The sequence below is a fragment of the Pseudophryne corroboree genome, chromosome 1 (genome assembly GCF_028390025.1).
Source record: "Pseudophryne corroboree isolate aPseCor3 chromosome 1, aPseCor3.hap2, whole genome shotgun sequence".
NCBI classification, from domain to species: domain Eukaryota; kingdom Metazoa; phylum Chordata; class Amphibia; order Anura; family Myobatrachidae; genus Pseudophryne; species Pseudophryne corroboree.
Window position 1 is genome coordinate 439639557 of NC_086444.1, and position 20112 is coordinate 439659668.

Below are 20112 nucleotides of genomic sequence, written 5' to 3' on the forward strand. Positions count from 1 at the left end.
ATGATTAATGATTACTGTACACGTTTTTGTGTACTATTGACTGTTATTTACAGATTACTTTGGAATTGTTTTGCATATATTTTATCACATATTCAATGATGCAAATAATCTCCTATAATCTATTTGTTTGCATAATATGCAATGTGCAGTAAGAGCTTATAAATTCTACCAGTCCTGTTCACATTTTTGGTTTACTATAGTATGAAAATTAAGTATTATATAGTCACTTTTTTTCCATTGATCCTAGTAGGAAATATGCCCATGCCCCACTTTATTGTCTTCTAATATTATTTGTCTGAGCCTCGATACTGGTTACTGGCTTACAGTCTGTTACAGATTGTCTTGCTTTCTCCACTGTGTTGTTTAGAACATCCAGCATGTGAAATCAGAAGTGCTTTAGATGTGGCTTCAGCACATCAGTTGCTAACCTATACTTAACATGTAAGTTAAAAAGACACAATTGTAGAAATATCTGTATTAGCTGAGATTGTAAGGCTGTGTGGTACTTTTTTTAAATACAGTATTGTATATTAGGTACATATTACATATGTACCTAATATATAAATATTCCTGATGTCAGATCAGTAGATTAGATCATTTTGTTTTGCTTTTACTGTGGCACTACAATGTTACAGTTAATAAAGGCTTGTTTAGATTGAATTAATGTTCTGATATTGTAAGAGGTGGGTTTAGTTGACATTATTTTGCCTTTGCCTATAATGCAGTTTGGAACTAATATCTACAGTAGTTGCTCATGTTGTATTCTTTTTTTAGATCTACAGGGTATATGTTTTTTTTAGCAAGTATATTTCCCTGGAACCTATGGCTGATAAACACAGATTTGGGAAATGAATATGCTTCTTGAAACCATTCCATGTAAGTGACCTGTCTGTTAACAATTGCAAACATTTATTATGTGAAGAGAGTCTGGAAACTGACAGGTGCCACTTGAATTGAAATTACATAAATTACATGAATACATGCAACAGAATGAAATATACATGTGTGTATACAGCATATACTGTATCTGTGCATATATTCATGTACAGTATCTACTCTCACAGGATTTACCAGGAACAGCATAAGCTGTGCATTACATACATCTCAGGTTAGTCACAGGCATGCCAATACCTTGTTATAATTACTGTATTACTTGTATTACTGTATTACGTGTCATCTGATATACTGTACATAACACAGCTTCTCAATGTACTAAAGGCTTCTACAGTATATTTTATAATGGAAATAAATACTTAATCCCTATTATGTAAACTTTAGATAGTTTAATAACATATTAATACAAATTGATTCTACTGGCCTAAATAAGTCTTACAAGTTTAGCATTATGGTGTTATGTAAATAATTTATCTGAAAGACTGAAACGTCAGAATCAAACACAAATGTCCAGTTTGCCATATAGGAAGTTACTGCAGAATTGCATGTGTTCCTGTACCTCTATAATGTGGCACTGTTTCCTGATTCATAATGGTCTGTATTTCATCCAGGATGCAATGATCTAGTGATGCTTTCTCTCCCATTTATTACAGTTTCCAAAAGTAATTGACTTTATATTAGAACAAAACTACATCTACAGTACCATTACCTTTTTATATTTATGAAAAAAAAGCAAATATTCAGTAAAATGACCCTAGTAACTGTTTATCAGTTACTAGAGTCCTAATATACTGTACATGAAGACTATTTCTGCAAAGCAGTGTTTCACTGTGTATGGGGGTGCGAGATCTTTAGTGTTTGGAATGGGTACCAGATTGACAGTGGAATCAGGTGAGCACAGAGTTACTGAGGCCATTTGATGACTGAAAGCATGATCATAAGATAATATAGCCATAATGTAGATAATTTATTAGCATAGGCATGAAAAAATATACATATGTACCTCCACCCACATGTAATCAGAAAGCAAACAGCTTTTAACTGTTTAATTAAGAATGATACAATTAAAAGTCTGTACAATGGAACTGTATAATTACACATTTTTATCTACAGTATGTTAATTGATAACCCACACTACAGTATGCAGTAAACCTTTTTGAAGATCAAAATATTTTATCTGTAAATATTATATGTGCCTGACATGGATGCAAAATGGTAAACAGAACCAGAACAACCTACAAAGCTTCATGTAAAAAACTGTGTCCTACAGAATGAGTAATTCCATGGATTACAAAAAAGAATTAGTAGTTTCATTTTTATGGTTTTTAACAACATAAGGTGTTATATGGAGGCGAGGAAGATAAAGAAAGCAATGATTGTTAATAAAATAGATTGATCCTATTGATTAATGCTGAATGGCTTTAAAATAGTAATTATATTATGTTCTTGTAACAAACAAGAGTTTGTAGCTAAATGTCCCTACATACTGTAAGATGTTTTACTACCTAGAGCTGACCAGCACCTTCCCTCACCAGCGATAGGGGATGGGAGGGGGGGAAGGACATTTGAATTCCGCCCATTTTTTACTTGCACATATGCTGGTTGGGTAATTAATCATGTCACCAAAAGTTTGGACAAGGATGATGGAAGCATGTTGCCAGTGGCAGTGCAGAGGTGGGGCTGCAGTGCAGTCCAAAATTCAAATAGGGGAGCAGCACCAACTGCCAGTGAGTCCTGACCAGCGATGTTTGGCGGCATTTGTGGTGGCAGTTGGTGTGTCTCCCCTATTTGAAGTTTGGACTGCGCTGCAGCCCCACCTCTGCAACTGCCACTGCCTGTTACCTTTCCATATCACACCTGAGCAGTTAGCAATGAATTGGTGGTGCACTCTACTTTTACTGACAAGCCTGAACAAGTAAAGGCCCTGCCTCATGTTTGTATTCACTTGCCTATGCAGCTGCAATTTCTCAGGCTATGGAACTGCTAATCATCGCAAATTAATCTGTCACCCAGAAAAGAAGATAGACACCAAAAGTCCTCAGCAACTGTGTACACATGCAGCACCAACTCAATAACGAGGAACATCGACTCCTCGAGTGAATTTATGGTCATGCAGATCCATGTTTCTCTGTTTACTTGATTGCAGTTGAAGGCAGATATGTGCCCTGATAATGGCCATGACATGCCTGCATTTCTGCTGCCACTCCCCATTATATCCCCAAATAGTCCCTTCATGTCAATAACTCAGCAATAAAAATCTTGCTGGGAGTAGCATCACAAAAGGTACCTTGGTGTGTGCGCAGTGCGATCACGGTGCATGCGCAGTCTGCCACTAATCATTCAGTTGCCGGAACATCGGCATTACATACAGACATGAATTAGGCACAAAGTGCACTGGAAGATGAAGTTGTGAGCGCCACTAAGTAATCTTCTCTTCTAACTATGGATGAGCTTATACACAAACGTGTTACCATCCCATGTGCACATACAGTAAGACATTCTTACTACAGTACTGACTGAGAAATAGCTTCAGTCTTATAAGTGTGACTACAGACATGATAATTATTTTTTAAATAATAACATAATTCTTGAGAAAACTGTGTCTGAAATAGAATGTATGTTCTTGCTATTATTCATATGAAACGATAATAGGGCAATAATGAGTTAATTTTGAATGAACTCAGTCATGTTAATTAATTGCCTTAAGGCAATTATGAATTAACCATATGAATTATGACTTAATATAACCTGAGCCATATTAACTATTTATGTGTCTTAGTGGTGTAAATTAATATTATACATTAATGTTATAACCACTGGATGCAATTTTCTGATCCAAACTTTAGTATTTGCTGTTGTGCGATTTGGATATGAAAACCGCTTGTCCTGTGTGGCGGTTTCCAAACGGAAACAAAAAACGATTCTTAATATGTCTCCCCAAAATGGTAAGAATATAGTAACATCTTTCTTTTTCTTTGTAATAAAAATGAAAATGTGTACCTCTAGCCAGCACAGTGGAAGCAGCCATTTTATGAGCTAAACCAATAATTACAGTACAAAGCAGCCTATGCTAGGAGTTACTGACATGACAGAGTAGCAGTACTTCCTGGTAACTAGGCTGGGTAAAGCTTTAGTTCACAAACCTGACACAACTGCAAATAAGCAATGAGTACACTAGTATTTTATAGACTGCCAATGTTGGACAGGTACAATATATAGCTTTTCTGATGTCCATAGTTACCAACAAAGACAGTGAGTAATTACAGATGATGTATATTATTATTATTATTATTATTATAAATTTACCAGTTTCATGCGCAAGTGACATAAAACCATTGAACCTGCTTGAAAAAAACATCTTTAGTGAATGGATCTGTACAATGGGGGTAATTCCAAGTTGATCGCAGCAGGATATTTTTTAGCAGTTGGGCAAAACCATGTGCACTGCAGGGGGGGCAGATATAACATTTGCAGAAAGAGTTATATTTGGGTGGGTTATTTTATTTCTGTGCATGGTAAATACTGGCTGCTTTATTTTTACACTGCAATTTAGATTGCAGATTGAACTCACCACACCCAAATCTATCTCTCTCTGCACATGTTATATCTGCCCCCCTGCAGTGCACATGGTTTTGCCCAACTGCTACAAAATTTCCTGCTGCGATCAACTTGGAATTACCCCCAATGTGTACTGAAAACATTTCTAACTTAATTGTCAATACTATGGAGGTAATTCAGATCTGATCGCTGCTGTGCGTTTTCGCACAGCGGGTGATCGGATTATAACAGTACATGCGTATGCACCGCAATGCGCACGAGTTTCGGACAAAAACAACAATAGGGATTGCCGGTCAGCGGCAGGGATGGTGCAAAAAATCAGTTCGCACAGGCATTCGCAAGGTGATTGACAGGAGGAAGCCGTCTGTGGGTGGTAACTGACCATTTACTGGGAGAGTTCTGGAAAACGCAGGTGTTCCCAACTTCCCAAGCGTTTTAAGGGAGGGTATCTGATGTCAGCTCTGGCCCTGATCAGCCTGATTCAGTCACACTGGAAGAGTAAGTCCTGGGCTGCGCCGAGACTGCACACACAGAATTTTAGCAGCTCATCGTACACATAGCATCGCACACTTGCACGACGAAAATGCACTCCCACTCTAGGCGGCGACTATATGAATGCAGGACAGCAAAAAAGCAGACCAGCGGCCAGATCTAAATTACCCCCCATGTACTAAGCTTGGAGATAGATATAAAGTGGACGGAGATAAAGTACCAACCAATCAGTTTAATATATGTCAATTTTCAAACACAGCATGTACCATGGCAGTTAGAAGCTGATTGGCAAAAACTGTATCTTTCTCAAAAGCTTAGTACATAGACCCCAAAGACTGCTTGGGATAAATATGAGTATATATTATAAGACTTATCCTGTCTTATCCTGTGCACTTTTGTTTTGTATTGCAGGTGATAATAGGATTACTCCCCCCTCAGTGTTTGTGCTGTCTCAGAAAGCCACTTCCACTACTGCCTGTTTTGTGAAGGATTTCTACCCCAAGGATGTTGAAATCTACATGAATTCTACTAGTAGAGATGTTGGACCTGTAAAGGCCTCCACGGTTCTATCGCGGCAAGGAAAATACAGTGCTGTCCTTGTGGCCAACCTGGGAACAGAGAATGTGCAGTGCCAGGCCAAGCACCAGGAGAGATGGGTGACAAATTCAAACTCAAAAGGTTTATTTCTCAAGCATACAATACATTTTACTATCATTCATCTCTGTTCATGTTAAGATGCAAAACTACAACTCCTTCCACTACCATGCAGGGGGCCGCCCGGCACAGTGCAAGGTCGCCCTGCATGATGGGTCTTAAGAACAATACACATTTACACTCTGCAAACACTTCTGCTGTTTCCCATACTTACTCATCACATGTCACCATGATGAAAATGCAACATCACATCATTATACACAACCAGAAATGTGTAACAATATAGAAGAAAGGAAAAAGGCACACAGGATGCACAGGCCAAATACTGTATACAGCAAGAAATAATAGTCAGGGTAATGATAAGGGCCAAAGGCTTAGAGACACCCCCTAAAAAAAAAGAGTCAAAATAGCTCTGTAAAGGGGCGCAATGTCCCCCTCAGCAACTAACCCAGTCCCCGCAGCTAACCCAGTCCCCGCCAGGCATCTTCAATAAGCCCGACCTGGGTAATTAGTACCCACTCCCCCCCCTCTCTGCAAAAGCATAGAGGAAAAGAAAGGTAGTGGTAAGGATAATTTATATACTAAAATCAAGTGCTGATGAAACATTATGTTGCCACATACATATGCACATTGGACCCAATATCAATCCAATACAAAATGATCTCACCATACTGAGACTGAGGCTGAGTAAGTATTACTCCAGTCACACTGGGGTAAATATATTATAGTGGCACAAAATCGACAGCTGCAGGTGTCGGAACGGTTAGCATCGTACATTGCCCAAACATATCGGGCTGCTATCTGGGCACATACCATGGCTATCATACATGGGGGGGGGGGAAGCAGTAGAGTGCACATAATGTGCGCTGAAACCGCTTCCCCCCATATCAACAGTTCTTACAGTTACCCCACTGTACCATTCAGAAAGTATCTATATGCATGCTCCGAAATGTGGATTTGTAGGATTCTGATACTTACTCCCACTTTCACCTGTAGAGGCTGTACTTAAGAATAAAAGCATGGACTAATATAGAGAAAAAAGTATATAACTCGGCGCTGACTTAGTAAGGAATCTCCTATATAAAGCCACTAGATGTCCGGATATGCTGCAGCTCTATCCAGGAGATCACTGATTCTCCCAAAAAAGTAAAAAAACTACAAACTAATTAACAAATAAAGCGCTGCATACCGGAAATCATTTTTGTGCTTTTTAATAACACATTAATCAAACAATTGATTGACAAACATATAACACACATACATAGACCCGGCCGGTATTAAAATTACCTTAATGATAAAACTTATCAATCCATAAATGCAGATCTCACATCATACTCTCTATTTCAAACATAGCCTATCAATGATGCATCACTGGTATGTTGATCAACTGATAACATATATATAATTGTGCTGAGGGGCCCCTGATGACTAGGATTCAACCCTCAACTAATTAGCAGCGTATGATATCCGGTGTTCAATCACAATTATGTCCATATAGGCCAATGGAATGCTGAATGTGTTAATATCCAAATGACAGGTTAATTGGTTAGTAGAGCCAGCAATGTCCGTAACTTAGATTAGGTCAAATGATGGTTAGTGAGTCACTGCAGTCCTCCAAAATTAACATGGACATACAACCATATTAATAAACAGCCCTCTGAATGAGGCTCTCATATTCTGTCCTGGGCACTGGTCACTGAGCGGGCTTTGTTTGTCAGGGATTCTCACCGACCAGCTGATTGTCTGCTGTAACAAAGTCTCTGCTGCCGACTCCTCCCTTATACTACGCCTCACCTCAGACCCGTTTAGGTAAATGTGTCCCAGATGTAGATATGACCAGGTCCGTGTGCTTTGGACCTCTCTCTCAACGCGTTTCTCCGCCTAAAGACTCAGCGGCTTCCTCCTGAGGAAGCCGCTGAGTCTTTAGGCGAAGAAACACGTTGAGAGAGAGGTCCAAAGCACACGGACCTGGTCATATCTACATCTGGGACACATTTACCTAAACGGGTCTGAGGTGAGGCGGAGTATAAGGGAGGAGTCGGCAGCAGAGACTTTGTTACAGCAGACAATCAGCTGGTCGGTGAGAATCCCTGACAAACAAAGCCCGCTCAGTGACCAGTGCCCAGGACAGAATATGAGAGCCTCATTCAGAGGGCTGTTTATTAATATGGTTGTATGTCCATGTTAATTTTGGAGGACTGCAGTGACTCACTAACCCTCATTTGACCTAATCTAAGTTACGGACATTGCTGGCTCTACTAACCAATTAACCTGTCATTTGGATATTAACACATTCAGCATTCCATTGGCCTATATGGACATAATTGTGATTGAACACCGGATATCATACGCTGCTAATTAGTTGAGGGTTGAATCCTAGTCATCAGGGGCCCCTCAGCACAATTATATATATGTTATCAGTTGATCAACATACCAGTGATGCATCATTGATAGGCTATGTTTGAAATAGAGAGTATGATGTGAGATCTGCATTTATGGATTGATAAGTTTTATCATTAAGGTAATTTTAATACCGGCCGGGTCTATGTATGTGTGTTATATGTTTGTCAATCAATTGTTTGATTAATGTGTTATTAAAAAGTACAAAAATGATTTCCGGTATGCAGCGCTTTATTTGTTAATTAGTTTGGACTAATATAGGCCTGAGGACAAAAAGGGTATGTTCGCGCAACATGTGCAGACAGACATATATGCCAGTGAAAGCCGTATCATTGAGGGCAGGCCTCCAACACCAGTACTATAAGCCACCTCTGATAGGTTGATTGCGAATGCACTACTCTAAGATGATAGGTGCTTGTGCACATAGTGTGTGTGTGTGTGTGTTGACAATATTATTTGTTTTTCATACACAAGATGGAGAGTTGTTCCTGTAGCATCAGTGAGCTTTTACATTTTTTTTTATGCAAGTGGTATTTATTAAAATTTTTGCATATGGACAAAGAATATATCCGTGTATCAGGGCAATGGAATAACAAAAATACATACTAATACACGTGTACATCTGAACATTTGAAAGTATACATACAGGGCCTGTGCAAGGTTTCCCTACACCCTAGGTAAAACTTCAGCCTGCTGCCCCCAACAACCACACACCAGTACCCACTTTTTAAGTCTCTCAGGTGAAAGTGGGGACATCTTAGAAGTTCAACAGCTGACATCTGCATTATGTTTAACAAGGATGCATCTCTCAGAGTTATTCTTATTTTATGATAAGCAGACTCAGGGCTGCCCCCTCAAATCCTGGTGCCCTAGGCAGCTGCCTAAAGCTGCCTAATGGTAGAGACTGCCCTGGATACATAGCATGAGAATAATCACTGTGTATCAATGGAAAGAGAACACAGAATATCTAACTCCAGTCCTCGGGATCCCCTAACAGTGCATATTTTCCAGATGCACGTTGGAGCACAGGTCTGTTCATTACTGGCTGACACGTTTTAAAAGATCCACAGGTTGACGTAATTATTTTGATTGTGATACTGAGGATAAATGTAAAGCATGAACTGTTAGGGGTCCCAGAGGACTAGAGTTGGGAAACACTATACTAAACCATCAATAATAAGCGGTATATTCAATTAAAGTCGGATCCATTCCAACATGCACTTGTCGCAATGGATCCGACAAGGGCTATTCAATGAACGGCCAAATCTGACAGGATTCCTGACCATCTCAATCCAGCTTTTAAAAAAAGTTGGATTGAGATGAGGGAGCTGAGAGGAGGAGACGGGGGAGAGCCGTGGGTAGACGGGGGAGAGTAGCGGGGAGACGGGGGAGAGTAGCATCTACAGCAGCATAGCAGGAGGATGGGACACCGCCGCCAGACCTCACAGCAGCGTCCACCCAGCTCCAGCAAGCGGGAGCTCGCTTGCTGGAGCCGTGTAGATGCTGCCGTGAGTGGCGGCGGTGCCCCATCCTCCTGCTACGCTGCTGTAGCCGCTGCTCTCCCCCGTCTCCCCGCTGCTCTCCCCTGTCTCCTCCTCTGAACTCCCTCATTTCAATCCGGCTTTTTTTAAAGTCGGATTGAGATGGTCGGAAACGGGGCCAAAACCTGTCGGATTTGTCCCCGTTTCTGACAGAAGCATGCGGATCGATGGCAATTCCGCCGATCCATGTGCTTTTTACGACTTGTCGGATAATTCTGGGGTGTATTCCACCCATTCCGACCCAAAAAAGTAGAAAACTGCCGTCTTTCCGACAGACGGCAGCTTTTGACTGCAATTGAATATATTGCAGTCAAAAGCTGTCGGATAATTCTGGGGTGTATTCCACCCATTCCGACCCAAAAAAGTAGAAAACTGCAGTCTTTCCGACAGACGGCAGCTTTTGACTGCAATTGAATATACCCCTAAGTAGAGATGTACACGGACCCCAGTGTTTTGTTTGGTTTTGGCATAACAATTTTCACATATTTTCATTCGGTTTTGGTTTTGGGCTTGATAAGCACAGCTAAAACCATGTCATTTTTGGACATTCTGTTGTTCCTACAGTATTATTAACATCAATAACATTGATTTCCAGTCATTCCCAGTAAGAAATGACAGCAGATATCACAAGGGAGGGAATTACATGCCATAAAAAACTTGTAAGATTCAGATTTTAGATCTGAGATCCGACTCCAAAGTGACCTGAGACGGAACTTGGGTTGATTCAAAACACCTAAGTTTGGATGTGTTTGATTATCAACAAAACCAAACCACTCATCTTTAATAGTAAGAACTGTATTTTAACTTCCAGCACTAAACTATACAATTTATTCAGGATTCACAGTATCATTTTTTTCTTTTTTTTTTCTATAAAAGATCTGGATATCCAGCTCAAAGATGGAGACAATTCTGAACTCATTACCTGTCAGAGAGCTACTGGTAAGAGAGACAGGTTAACATTTTTTGTTTTAGTTTTATTGGGGATATCTGAATATTTATAACCTCTGCATGTAGAACACTTGGGGTCTATTCATGAAGCAGTGAAAAGTGCGTAGAAGTGAGCTAGTTGAGAAGTTGCCCATGTCAACCTATCAGCATTGAAGTAACATTTAGAATTTGCATACTATAAAATTATATAGAGCAGCTGATTGGTTGCCATGAGCAACTTCTCCACTGGCTCACTACTCCACACTTTTCACTGCTTCATGAATAGACCCCAAAGGGGTACATTTACTAAAGCATCTACAAATGAAAAGTGTTGATGTTTACTATAGCAACCAATCATATTCTGTCTATCATTTCTCTATTGCGTTCTAGAAAATGATAGACAGAATCCACTTTTTATTTTTAGAAGCTTTAGTAAATATACCAGTTAGTTTTTTTAATGCATGGTTATGAACAAATTAGCAATGCCAGATTAACAATATGGTGGAAGGCCTCCACAAAAAATAGACCCAGCATGATAATGACCAGCTGCCCAGATGCCAATTATTTATAAGTATTAAAAATGTAGTATTACTTTCGTCACAAAATGATGCAATATATCTACTATTACATAATTAGGACGACATTGGGGCTCATAGCGTAGTGAGTGTACACATCCACATGGCGCTAGTCACACCCACACAGCACTGGTCACAGCACCTCTGCTTCTCATAACAGGCCCTTGATTATTTTCAGACCCAGACCCATATGGCTCTTATCCTGGCCCTGCCTGTTATCCATCTCATAATCCCTATAGGAGGACCTTTCTACATAGATATACATTTTTTTTTAATAAAACTGAGGATGTTGAATAGGACCTGCCATGACTTTTGACGAGATGACCTTGCAGCAATCATTAGCACATACTGCAAGTCAGCAGGTTAGGCAAGTGGAGTGACAGCACATTTTGAAGACACCAACTGAAGTGACTATTGTTGCAATAACTGAGGCATCTGCAAGTGTGCAAACTGTCAGTGTGCAGATTGCCAGTGGGCCTAATTCAGACCTGTTCGCTTGCTGGCTATTTTGTACAGCGCTGCGATCAGATAGTCGCCGCCTATAGGGGAGTGTACTTTTGCTTTGCAAGTGTGCGAACGCGTGTGCAGCCGAGCGGTACAAAAAAGATTTGTGCAGTTTCTGAGTTGCCTAGAACTTACTCAGCCGCTGCGATCACTTCAGCCTGTACGGTCCCGGAATTGACGTCAGACACCTGCCCTGCAAACGCTTGGACACGCCTGTGTTTTTACAAACACTCACAGTAAATGGTCAGTTCCCACCCACAAATGCCTTCTTCCTGTCAATCTCCTTGCGATCGGCTGTGTGAATGGATTCTTCGTTAAATTCATCACACAGCAACGATCCGCTTTGTACTAGAGATGAGCGCCGGAAATTTTTCGGGTTTTGTGTTTTGGTTTTGGGTTCGGTTCCGTGGCCGTGTTTTGGGTTCGACCGCGTTTTGGCAAAACCTCACCGAATTTTTTTTGTCGGATTCGGGTGTGTTTTGGATTCGGGTGTTTTTTTCAAAAAACCCTAAAAAACAGCTTAAATCATAGAATTTGGGGGTAATTTTGATCCCAAAGTATTATTAACCTCAAAAAACATAATTTACACTCATTTTCAGCCTATTCTGAACACATCACACCTCACAATATTATTTTTAGTCCTAAAATTTGCACCGAGGTCGCTGTGTGAGTAAGATAAGCGACCCTAGTGGCCGACACAAACACCGGGCCCATCTAGGAGTGGCACTGCAGTGTCACGCAGGATGGCCCTTCCAAAAAACCCTCCCCAAACAGCACATGACGCAAAGAAAAAAAGAGGCGCAATGAGGTAGCTGACTGTGTGAGTAAGATTAGCGACCCTAGTGGCCGACACAAACACCGGGCACATCTAGGAGTGGCACTGCAGTGTCACGCAGGATGTCCCTTCCAAAAAACCCTCCCCAAACAGCACATGACGCAAAGAAAAAAAGAGGCGCAATGAGGTAGCTGTGTGAGTAAGATTAGCGACCCTAGTGGCCGACACAAACACCGGGCCCATCTAGGAGTGGCACTGCAGTGTCACGCAGGATGTCCCTTCCAAAAAACCCTCCCCAATCAGCACATGATGCAAAGAAAAAGAAAAGAAAAAAGAGGTGCAAGATGGAATTATCCTTGGGCCCTCCCACCCACCCTTATGTTGTATAAACAAAACAGGACATGCACACTTTAACCAACCCATCATTTCAGTGACAGGGTCTGCCACACGACTGTGACTGATATGACGGGTTGGTTTGGACCCCCCCCAAAAAAGAAGCAATTAATCTCTCCTTGCACAAACTGGCTCTACAGAGGCAAGATGTCCACCTCATCTTCACCCTCCGATATATCACCGTGTACATCCCCCTCCTCACAGATTATCAATTCGTCCCCACTGGAATCCACCATCTCAGCTCCCTGTGTACTTTGTGGAGGCAATTGCTGCTGGTCAATGTCTCCGCGGAGGAATTGATTATAATTCATTTTAATGAACATCATCTTCTCCACATTTTCTGGATGTAACCTCGTACGCCGATTGCTGACAAGGTGAGCGGCGGCACTAAACACTCTTTCGGAGTACACACTTGTGGGAGGGCAACTTAGGTAGAATAAAGCCAGTTTGTGCAAGGGCCTCCAAATTGCCTCTTTTTCCTGCCAGTATAAGTACGGACTGTGTGACGTGCCTACTTGGATGCGGTCACTCATATAATCCTCCACCATTCTATCAATGTTGAGAGAATCATATGCAGTGACAGTAGACGACATGTCCGTAATCGTTGTCAGGTCCTTCAGTCCGGACCAGATGTCAGCATCAGCAGTCGCTCCAGACTGCCCTGCATCACCGCCAGCGGGTGGGCTCGGAATTCTGAGCCTTTTCCTCGCACCCCCAGTTGCGGGAGAATGTGAAGGAGGAGATGTTGACAGGTCGCGTTCCGCTTGACTTGACAATTTTCTCACCAGCAGGTCTTTCAACCCCAGCAGACCTGTGTCTGCCGGAAAGAGAGATCCAAGGTAGGCTTTAAATCTAGGATCGAGCACGGTGGCCAAAATGTAGTGCTCTGATTTCAACAGATTGACCACCCGTGAATCCTTGTTAAGCGAATTAAGGGCTGCATCCACAAGTCCCACATGCCTAGCGGAATCGCTCCGTGTTAGCTCCTTCTTCAATGCCTCCAGCTTCTTCTGCAAAAGCCTGATGAGGGGAATGACCTGACTCAGGCTGGCAGTGTCTGAACTGACTTCACGTGTGGCAAGTTCAAAGGGCATCAGAACCTTGCACAACGTTGAAATCATTCTCCACTGCACTTGAGACAGGTGCATTCCATCTCCTATATCGTGCTCAATTGTATAGGCTTGAATGGCCTTTTGCTGCTCCTCCAACCTCTGAAGCATATAGAGGGTTGAATTCCACCTCGTTACCACTTCTTGCTTCAGATGATGGCAGGGCAGGTTCAGTAGTTTTTGGTGGTGCTCCAGTCTTCTGTACGTGGTGCCTGTACGCCGAAAGTGTCCCGCAATTTTTCTGGCCACCGACAGCATCTCTTGCACGCCCCTGTCGTTTTTTAAAAAATTCTGCACCACCAAATTCAAGGTATGTGCAAAACATGGGACGTGCTGGAATTTGCCCATATTTAATGCACACACAATATTGCTGGCGTTGTCCGATGCCACAAATCCACAGGAGAGTCCAATTGGGGTAAGCCATTCCGCGATGATCTTCCTCAGTTGCCGTAAGAGGTTTTCAGCTGTGTGCGTATTCTGGAAAGCGGTGATACAAAGCGTAGCCTGCCTAGGAAAGAGTTGGCGTTTGCGAGATGCTGCTACTGGTGCCGCCGCTGCTGTTCTTGTGGCGGGAGTCCATACATCTACCCAGTGGGCTGTCACAGTCATATAGTCCTGACCCTGCCCTGCTCCACTTGTCCACATGTCCGTGGTTAAGTGGACATTGGGTACAACTGCATTTTTTAGGACACTGGTGAGTCTTTTTCTGACGTCCGTGTACATTCTCGGTATCGCCTGCCTAGAGAAGTGGAACCTAGATGGTATTTGGTAACGGGGGCACACTGCCTCAATAAATTGTCTAGTTCCCTGTGAACTAACGGCGGATACCGGACGCACGTCTAACACCAACATAGTTGTCAAGGACTCAGTTATCCGCTTTGCAGTAGGATGACTGCTGTGATATTTCATCTTCCTCGCAAAGGACTGTTGAACAGTCAATTGCTTACTGGAAGTAGTACAAGTGGGCTTACGACTTCCCCTCTGGGATGACCATCGACTCCCAGCGGCAACAACAGCAGCGCCAGCAGCAGTAGGCGTTACACGCAAGGATGCATCGGAGGAATCCCAGGCAGGAAAGGACTCGTCAGACTTGCCAGTGACATGGCCTGCAGGACTATTGGCATTCCTGGGGAAGGAGGAAATTGACACTGAGGGAGTTGGTGGGGTGGTTTGCGTGAGCTTGGTTACAAGAGGAAGGGATTTACTGGTCAGTGGACTGCTTCCGCTGTCACCCAAAGTTTTTGAACTTGTCACTGACTTATTATGAATGCGCTGCAGGTGACGTATAAGGGAGGATGTTCCGAGGTGGTTAACGTCCTTACCCCTACTTATTACAGCTTGACAAAGGGAACACACGGCTTGACACCTGTTGTCCGCATTTCTGGTGAAATACCTCCACACCGAAGAGCTGATTTTTTTGGTATTTTCACCTGGCATGTCAACGGCCATATTCCTCCCACGGACAACAGGTGTCTCCCCGGGTGCCTGACTTAAACAAACCACCTCACCATCAGAATCCTCCTGGTCAATTTCCTCCCCAGCGCCAGCAACACCCATATCCTCCTCATCCTGGTGTACTTCAACACTGACATCTTCAATCTGACTATCAGGAACTGGACTGCGGGTGCTCCTTCCAGCACTTGCAGGGGGCATGCAAATAGTGGAAGGCGCATGCTCTTCACGTCCAGTGTTGGGAAGGTCAGGCATCGCAAACGACACAATTGGACTCTCCTTGTGGATTTGGGATTTCAAAGAACGCACAGTTCTTTGCGGTGCTTTTGCCAGCTTGAGTCTTTTCAGTTTTCTAGCGAGAGGCTGAGTGCTTCCATCCTCATGTGAAGCTGAACCACTAGCCATGAACATAGGCCAGGGCCTCAGCCGTTCCTTGCCACTCCGTGTGGTAAATGGCATATTGGCAAGTTTACGCTTCTCCTCCGACAATTTTATTTTAGGTTTTGGAGTCCTTTTTTTTCTGATATTTGGTGTTTTGGATTTGACATGCTCTGTACTATGACATTGGGCATCGGCCTTGGCAGACGACGTTGCTGGCATTTCATCGTCTCGGCCATGACTAGTGGCAGCAGCTTCAGCACGAGGTGGAAGTGGATCTTGATCTTTCCCTAATTTTGGAACCTCAACTTTTTTGTTCTCCATATTTTATAGGCAGAACTAAAAGGCACCTCAGGTAAACAATGGAGATGGATGGATTGGATACTAGTATACAATTATGGACGGACTGCCACGGTTAGGTGGTATAAAAAAACCACGGTTAGGTGGTATATATTATAATAATAATACAATTATGGATGGACGGACTGCCTGCCGACTGCCGACACAGAGGTAGCCACAGCCGTGAACTACCGCACTGTACACTGGTTGATAAAGAGATAGTAGTATACTCGTAACAACTAGTATGACACTATGACGACGGTATAAAGAATGAAAAAAAAACCACGGTTAGGTGGTATATATTATAATAATAATACAATTATGGATGGACGGACTGCCTGCCGACTGCCGACACAGAGGTAGCCACAGCCGTGAACTACCGCACTGTACACTGGTTGATAAAGAGATAGTAGTATACTCGTAACAACTAGTATGACACTATGACGACGGTATAAAGAATGAAAAAAAAACCACGGTTAGGTGGTATATATTATAATAATAATACAATTATGGATGGACGGACTGCCTGCCGACTGCCGACACAGAGGTAGCCACAGCCGTGAACTACCGCACTGTACACTGGTTGATAAAGAGATAGTAGTATACTCGTAACAACTAGTATGACACTATGACGACGGTATAAAGAATGAAAAAAAAACCACGGTTAGGTGGTATATATTATAATAATAATACAATTATGGATGGACGTACTGCCTGCCGACTGCCGACACAGAGGTAGCCACAGCCGTGAACTACCGCACTGTACACTGGTTGATAAAGAGATAGTAGTATACTCGTAACAACTAGTATGACACTATGACGACGGTATAAAGAATGAAAAAAAAACCACGGTTAGGTGGTATATATTATAATAATAATACAATTATGGATGGACGGACTGCCTGCCGACTGCCGACACAGAGGTAGCCACAGCCGTGAACTACCGCACTGTACACTGGTTGATAAAGAGATAGTAGTATACTCGTAACAACTAGTATGACACTATGACGACGGTATAAAGAATGAAAAAAAAACCACGGTTAGGTGGTATATATTATAATAATAATACAATTATGGATGGACGGACTGCCTGCCGACTGCCGACACAGAGGTAGCCACAGCCGTGAACTACCGCACTGTACACTGGTTGATAAAGAGATAGTAGTATACTCGTAACAATTAGGATGACACTATGACGACGGTATAAAGAATGCAAAAAAAACCACAGTTAGGTGGTATATATTATAATAATAATACAATTATGGATGGACGGACTGCCTGCCGACTGCCGACACAGAGGTAGCCACAGCCGTGAACTACCGCACTGTACACTGGTTGATAAAGAGATAGTAGTATACTCGTAACAATTAGGATGACACTATGACGGTATAAAGAATGAAAAAAAAACCACGGTTAGGTGGTAGGTATATAATAATAAATAATACAATTCTGGTCGGACGGACTGCCTGCCGTGTGCCGACACAGAGGTAGCCACAGCCGTGAACTACCGCACTGTACACTGGTTGATAAAGAGATAGTAGTATACTCGTAACAATTAGGATGACACTATGACGGTATAAAGAATGAAAAAAAAACCACGGTTAGGTGGTAGGTATATAATAATAAATAATACAATTCTGGTCGGACGGACTGCCTGCCGTGTGCCGACACAGAGGTAGCCACAGCCGTGAACTACCGCACTGTACACTGGTTGATAAAGAGATAGTAGTATACTCGTAACAATTAGGATGACACTATGACGGTATAAAGAATGAAAAAAAAACCACGGTTAGGTGGTAGGTATATAATAATAAATAATACAATTCTGGTCGGACGGACTGCCTGCCGTGTGCCGACACAGAGGTAGCCACAGCCGTGAACTACCGCACTGTACACTGGTTGATAAAGAGATAGTAGTATACTCGTAACAATTAGGATGACACTATGACGGTATAAAGAATGAAAAAAAAACCACGGTTAGGTGGTAGGTATATAATAATAAATAATACAATTCTGGTCGGACGGACTGCCTGCCGTGTGCCGACACAGAGGTAGCCACAGCCGTGAACTACCGCACTGTACACTGGTTGATAAAGAGATAGTAGTATACTCGTAACAATTAGGATGACACTATGACGGTATAAAGAATGAAAAAAAAACCACGGTTAGGTGGTAGGTATATAATAATAAATAATACAATTCTGGTCGGACGGACTGCCTGCCGTGTGCCGACACAGAGGTAGCCACAGCCGTGAACTACCGCACTGTACACTGGTTGATAAAGAGATAGTAGTATACTCGTAACAATTAGGATGACACTATGACGGTATAAAGAATGAAAAAAAAACCACGGTTAGGTGGTAGGTATATAATAATAAATAATACAATTCTGGTCGGACGGACTGCCTGCCGTGTGCCGACACAGAGGTAGCCACAGCCGTGAACTACCGCACTGTACACTGGTTGATAAAGAGATAGTAGTATACTCGTAACAATTAGGATGACACTATGACGGTATAAAGAATGAAAAAAAAACCACGGTTAGGTGGTAGGTATATAATAATAAATAATACAATTCTGGTCGGACGGACTGCCTGCCGTGTGCCGACACAGAGGTAGCCACAGCCGTGAACTACCGCACTGTACTGTGTCTGCTGCTAATATAGACTGGTTGATATTTAAAGAGATATTAGTAGTATACAACAATACTATACTGGTGGTCAGGCACTGGTCACCACTCCTGCAGCAAAAGTGTGCACTGTTAATTAATATAATTGTACTCCTGGCTCCTGCTAACAACCTGCAGTGCTCCCCAGTCTCCCCCACAATTAATTATAAGCTTTTAATTTATACATTGATGACTGTGCAGCACACTGGGCTGAGCTGAGTGCACACAGACTGAGTCACACTGTGTGACTGACTGTGCTGTGTATCGTTTTTTTTTTCAGGCAGAGAACGGATATAGCAGAGAGAAGTGAACGGATATATTATATTAAATAAAAGTTAACTAGCAACTGCACTGGTCACTGACTGTGGTAAACTAACTCTGTCTGCGACTCTGCACAATCTCTCTCTATCTAATCTATCTATCTCTATTCTAATGGAGAGGACGCCAGACACGTCCTCTCCCTATCAATCTCAATGCACGAGTGAAAATGGCGGCGACGCGCGGCTCCTTATATAGAATCCGAGTCTCGCGATAGAATCCGAGCCTCGCGAGAATCCGACAGCGTCATGATGACGTTCGGGCGCGCTCGGGTTAACCGAGCAAGGCGGGAAGATCCGAGTCGCTCGGACCCGTGGAAAAAAAAGTGAAGTTCGTGCGGGTTCGGATTCAAAGAAACCGAACCCGCTCATCTCTACTTTGTACCCGTACGACGCACCTGCACATTGCGGTGCATACGCATGCGCAGTTCTGACCCGATCGCAGCGCAGCAAAAAAAAATAGCGTGCGATCAGGTCTGAATGACCCCCAGTGTGCAGACTGTTAGCTCAATTTGTAACAGTAATCAATACTAGTAGCAAAGGGTCACTAAATGTGGCATGTTATAGTTCTGTAGAAGCATTTTTTCAACTGCATTATATACGTTGGATATCAACTGATCCTTTCGTCTTTTAGAGCTTACTGCTTAAGTTGTCTATCTCTGCCTCTCTGCCACCATCTTCAACGTCACTTTCACTGTTGTCAGTCTTAACACACTTCTCACATTGGTTCAGGATTACAATTTTTAATAAGTGTTTAATGGTGCTTAGCTACAAGATATTACCCCTATATAGATGTTCTCCTAATAACCCTTACCGGTATACGTTTAAGATACTGACTGTCGGGATCCCAGCAGTCAGAATACTGACATTGGAATTCCGACACCCGTCAGAACACTGACGCCAGAATACTGATCAGGGCAACATCCCAATGCCAGAATCCCAACAACAAGAATCCCAAAGGTAAGTATAGCTGGGTGGGTTAGGCTTTGGGGGGGGGGGGGGGGGGTGGGGGGTTAGGCTTTAGCACCACCCAGGGGGGTTAGGGTTAGGCAGCAGGGGGGGGGGGCAGGGTGTTAGGGTCAGGGCCAGCGACAGGAGGGGACAAGGGGGACACCTGTACCGGGCCCCAAGAATCA

General features: G+C 42.7%; 1 gene segment (V, D, J or C); it reads left to right on the plus strand.

Moving 5' to 3' along the window:
- The first annotated feature begins 275 nt into the window (after positions 1-275).
- LOC134891315 (T cell receptor delta constant-like) overlaps positions 276-20112 on the plus strand; it is a 30900-nt gene continuing 11063 nt past the window's right edge. The window contains 4 exon segments of the C gene segment in view: positions 276-441; positions 775-876; positions 5356-5622; positions 10416-10478. Of these exon segments, the coding sequence occupies positions 849-876; positions 5356-5622; positions 10416-10478 (358 nt within the window).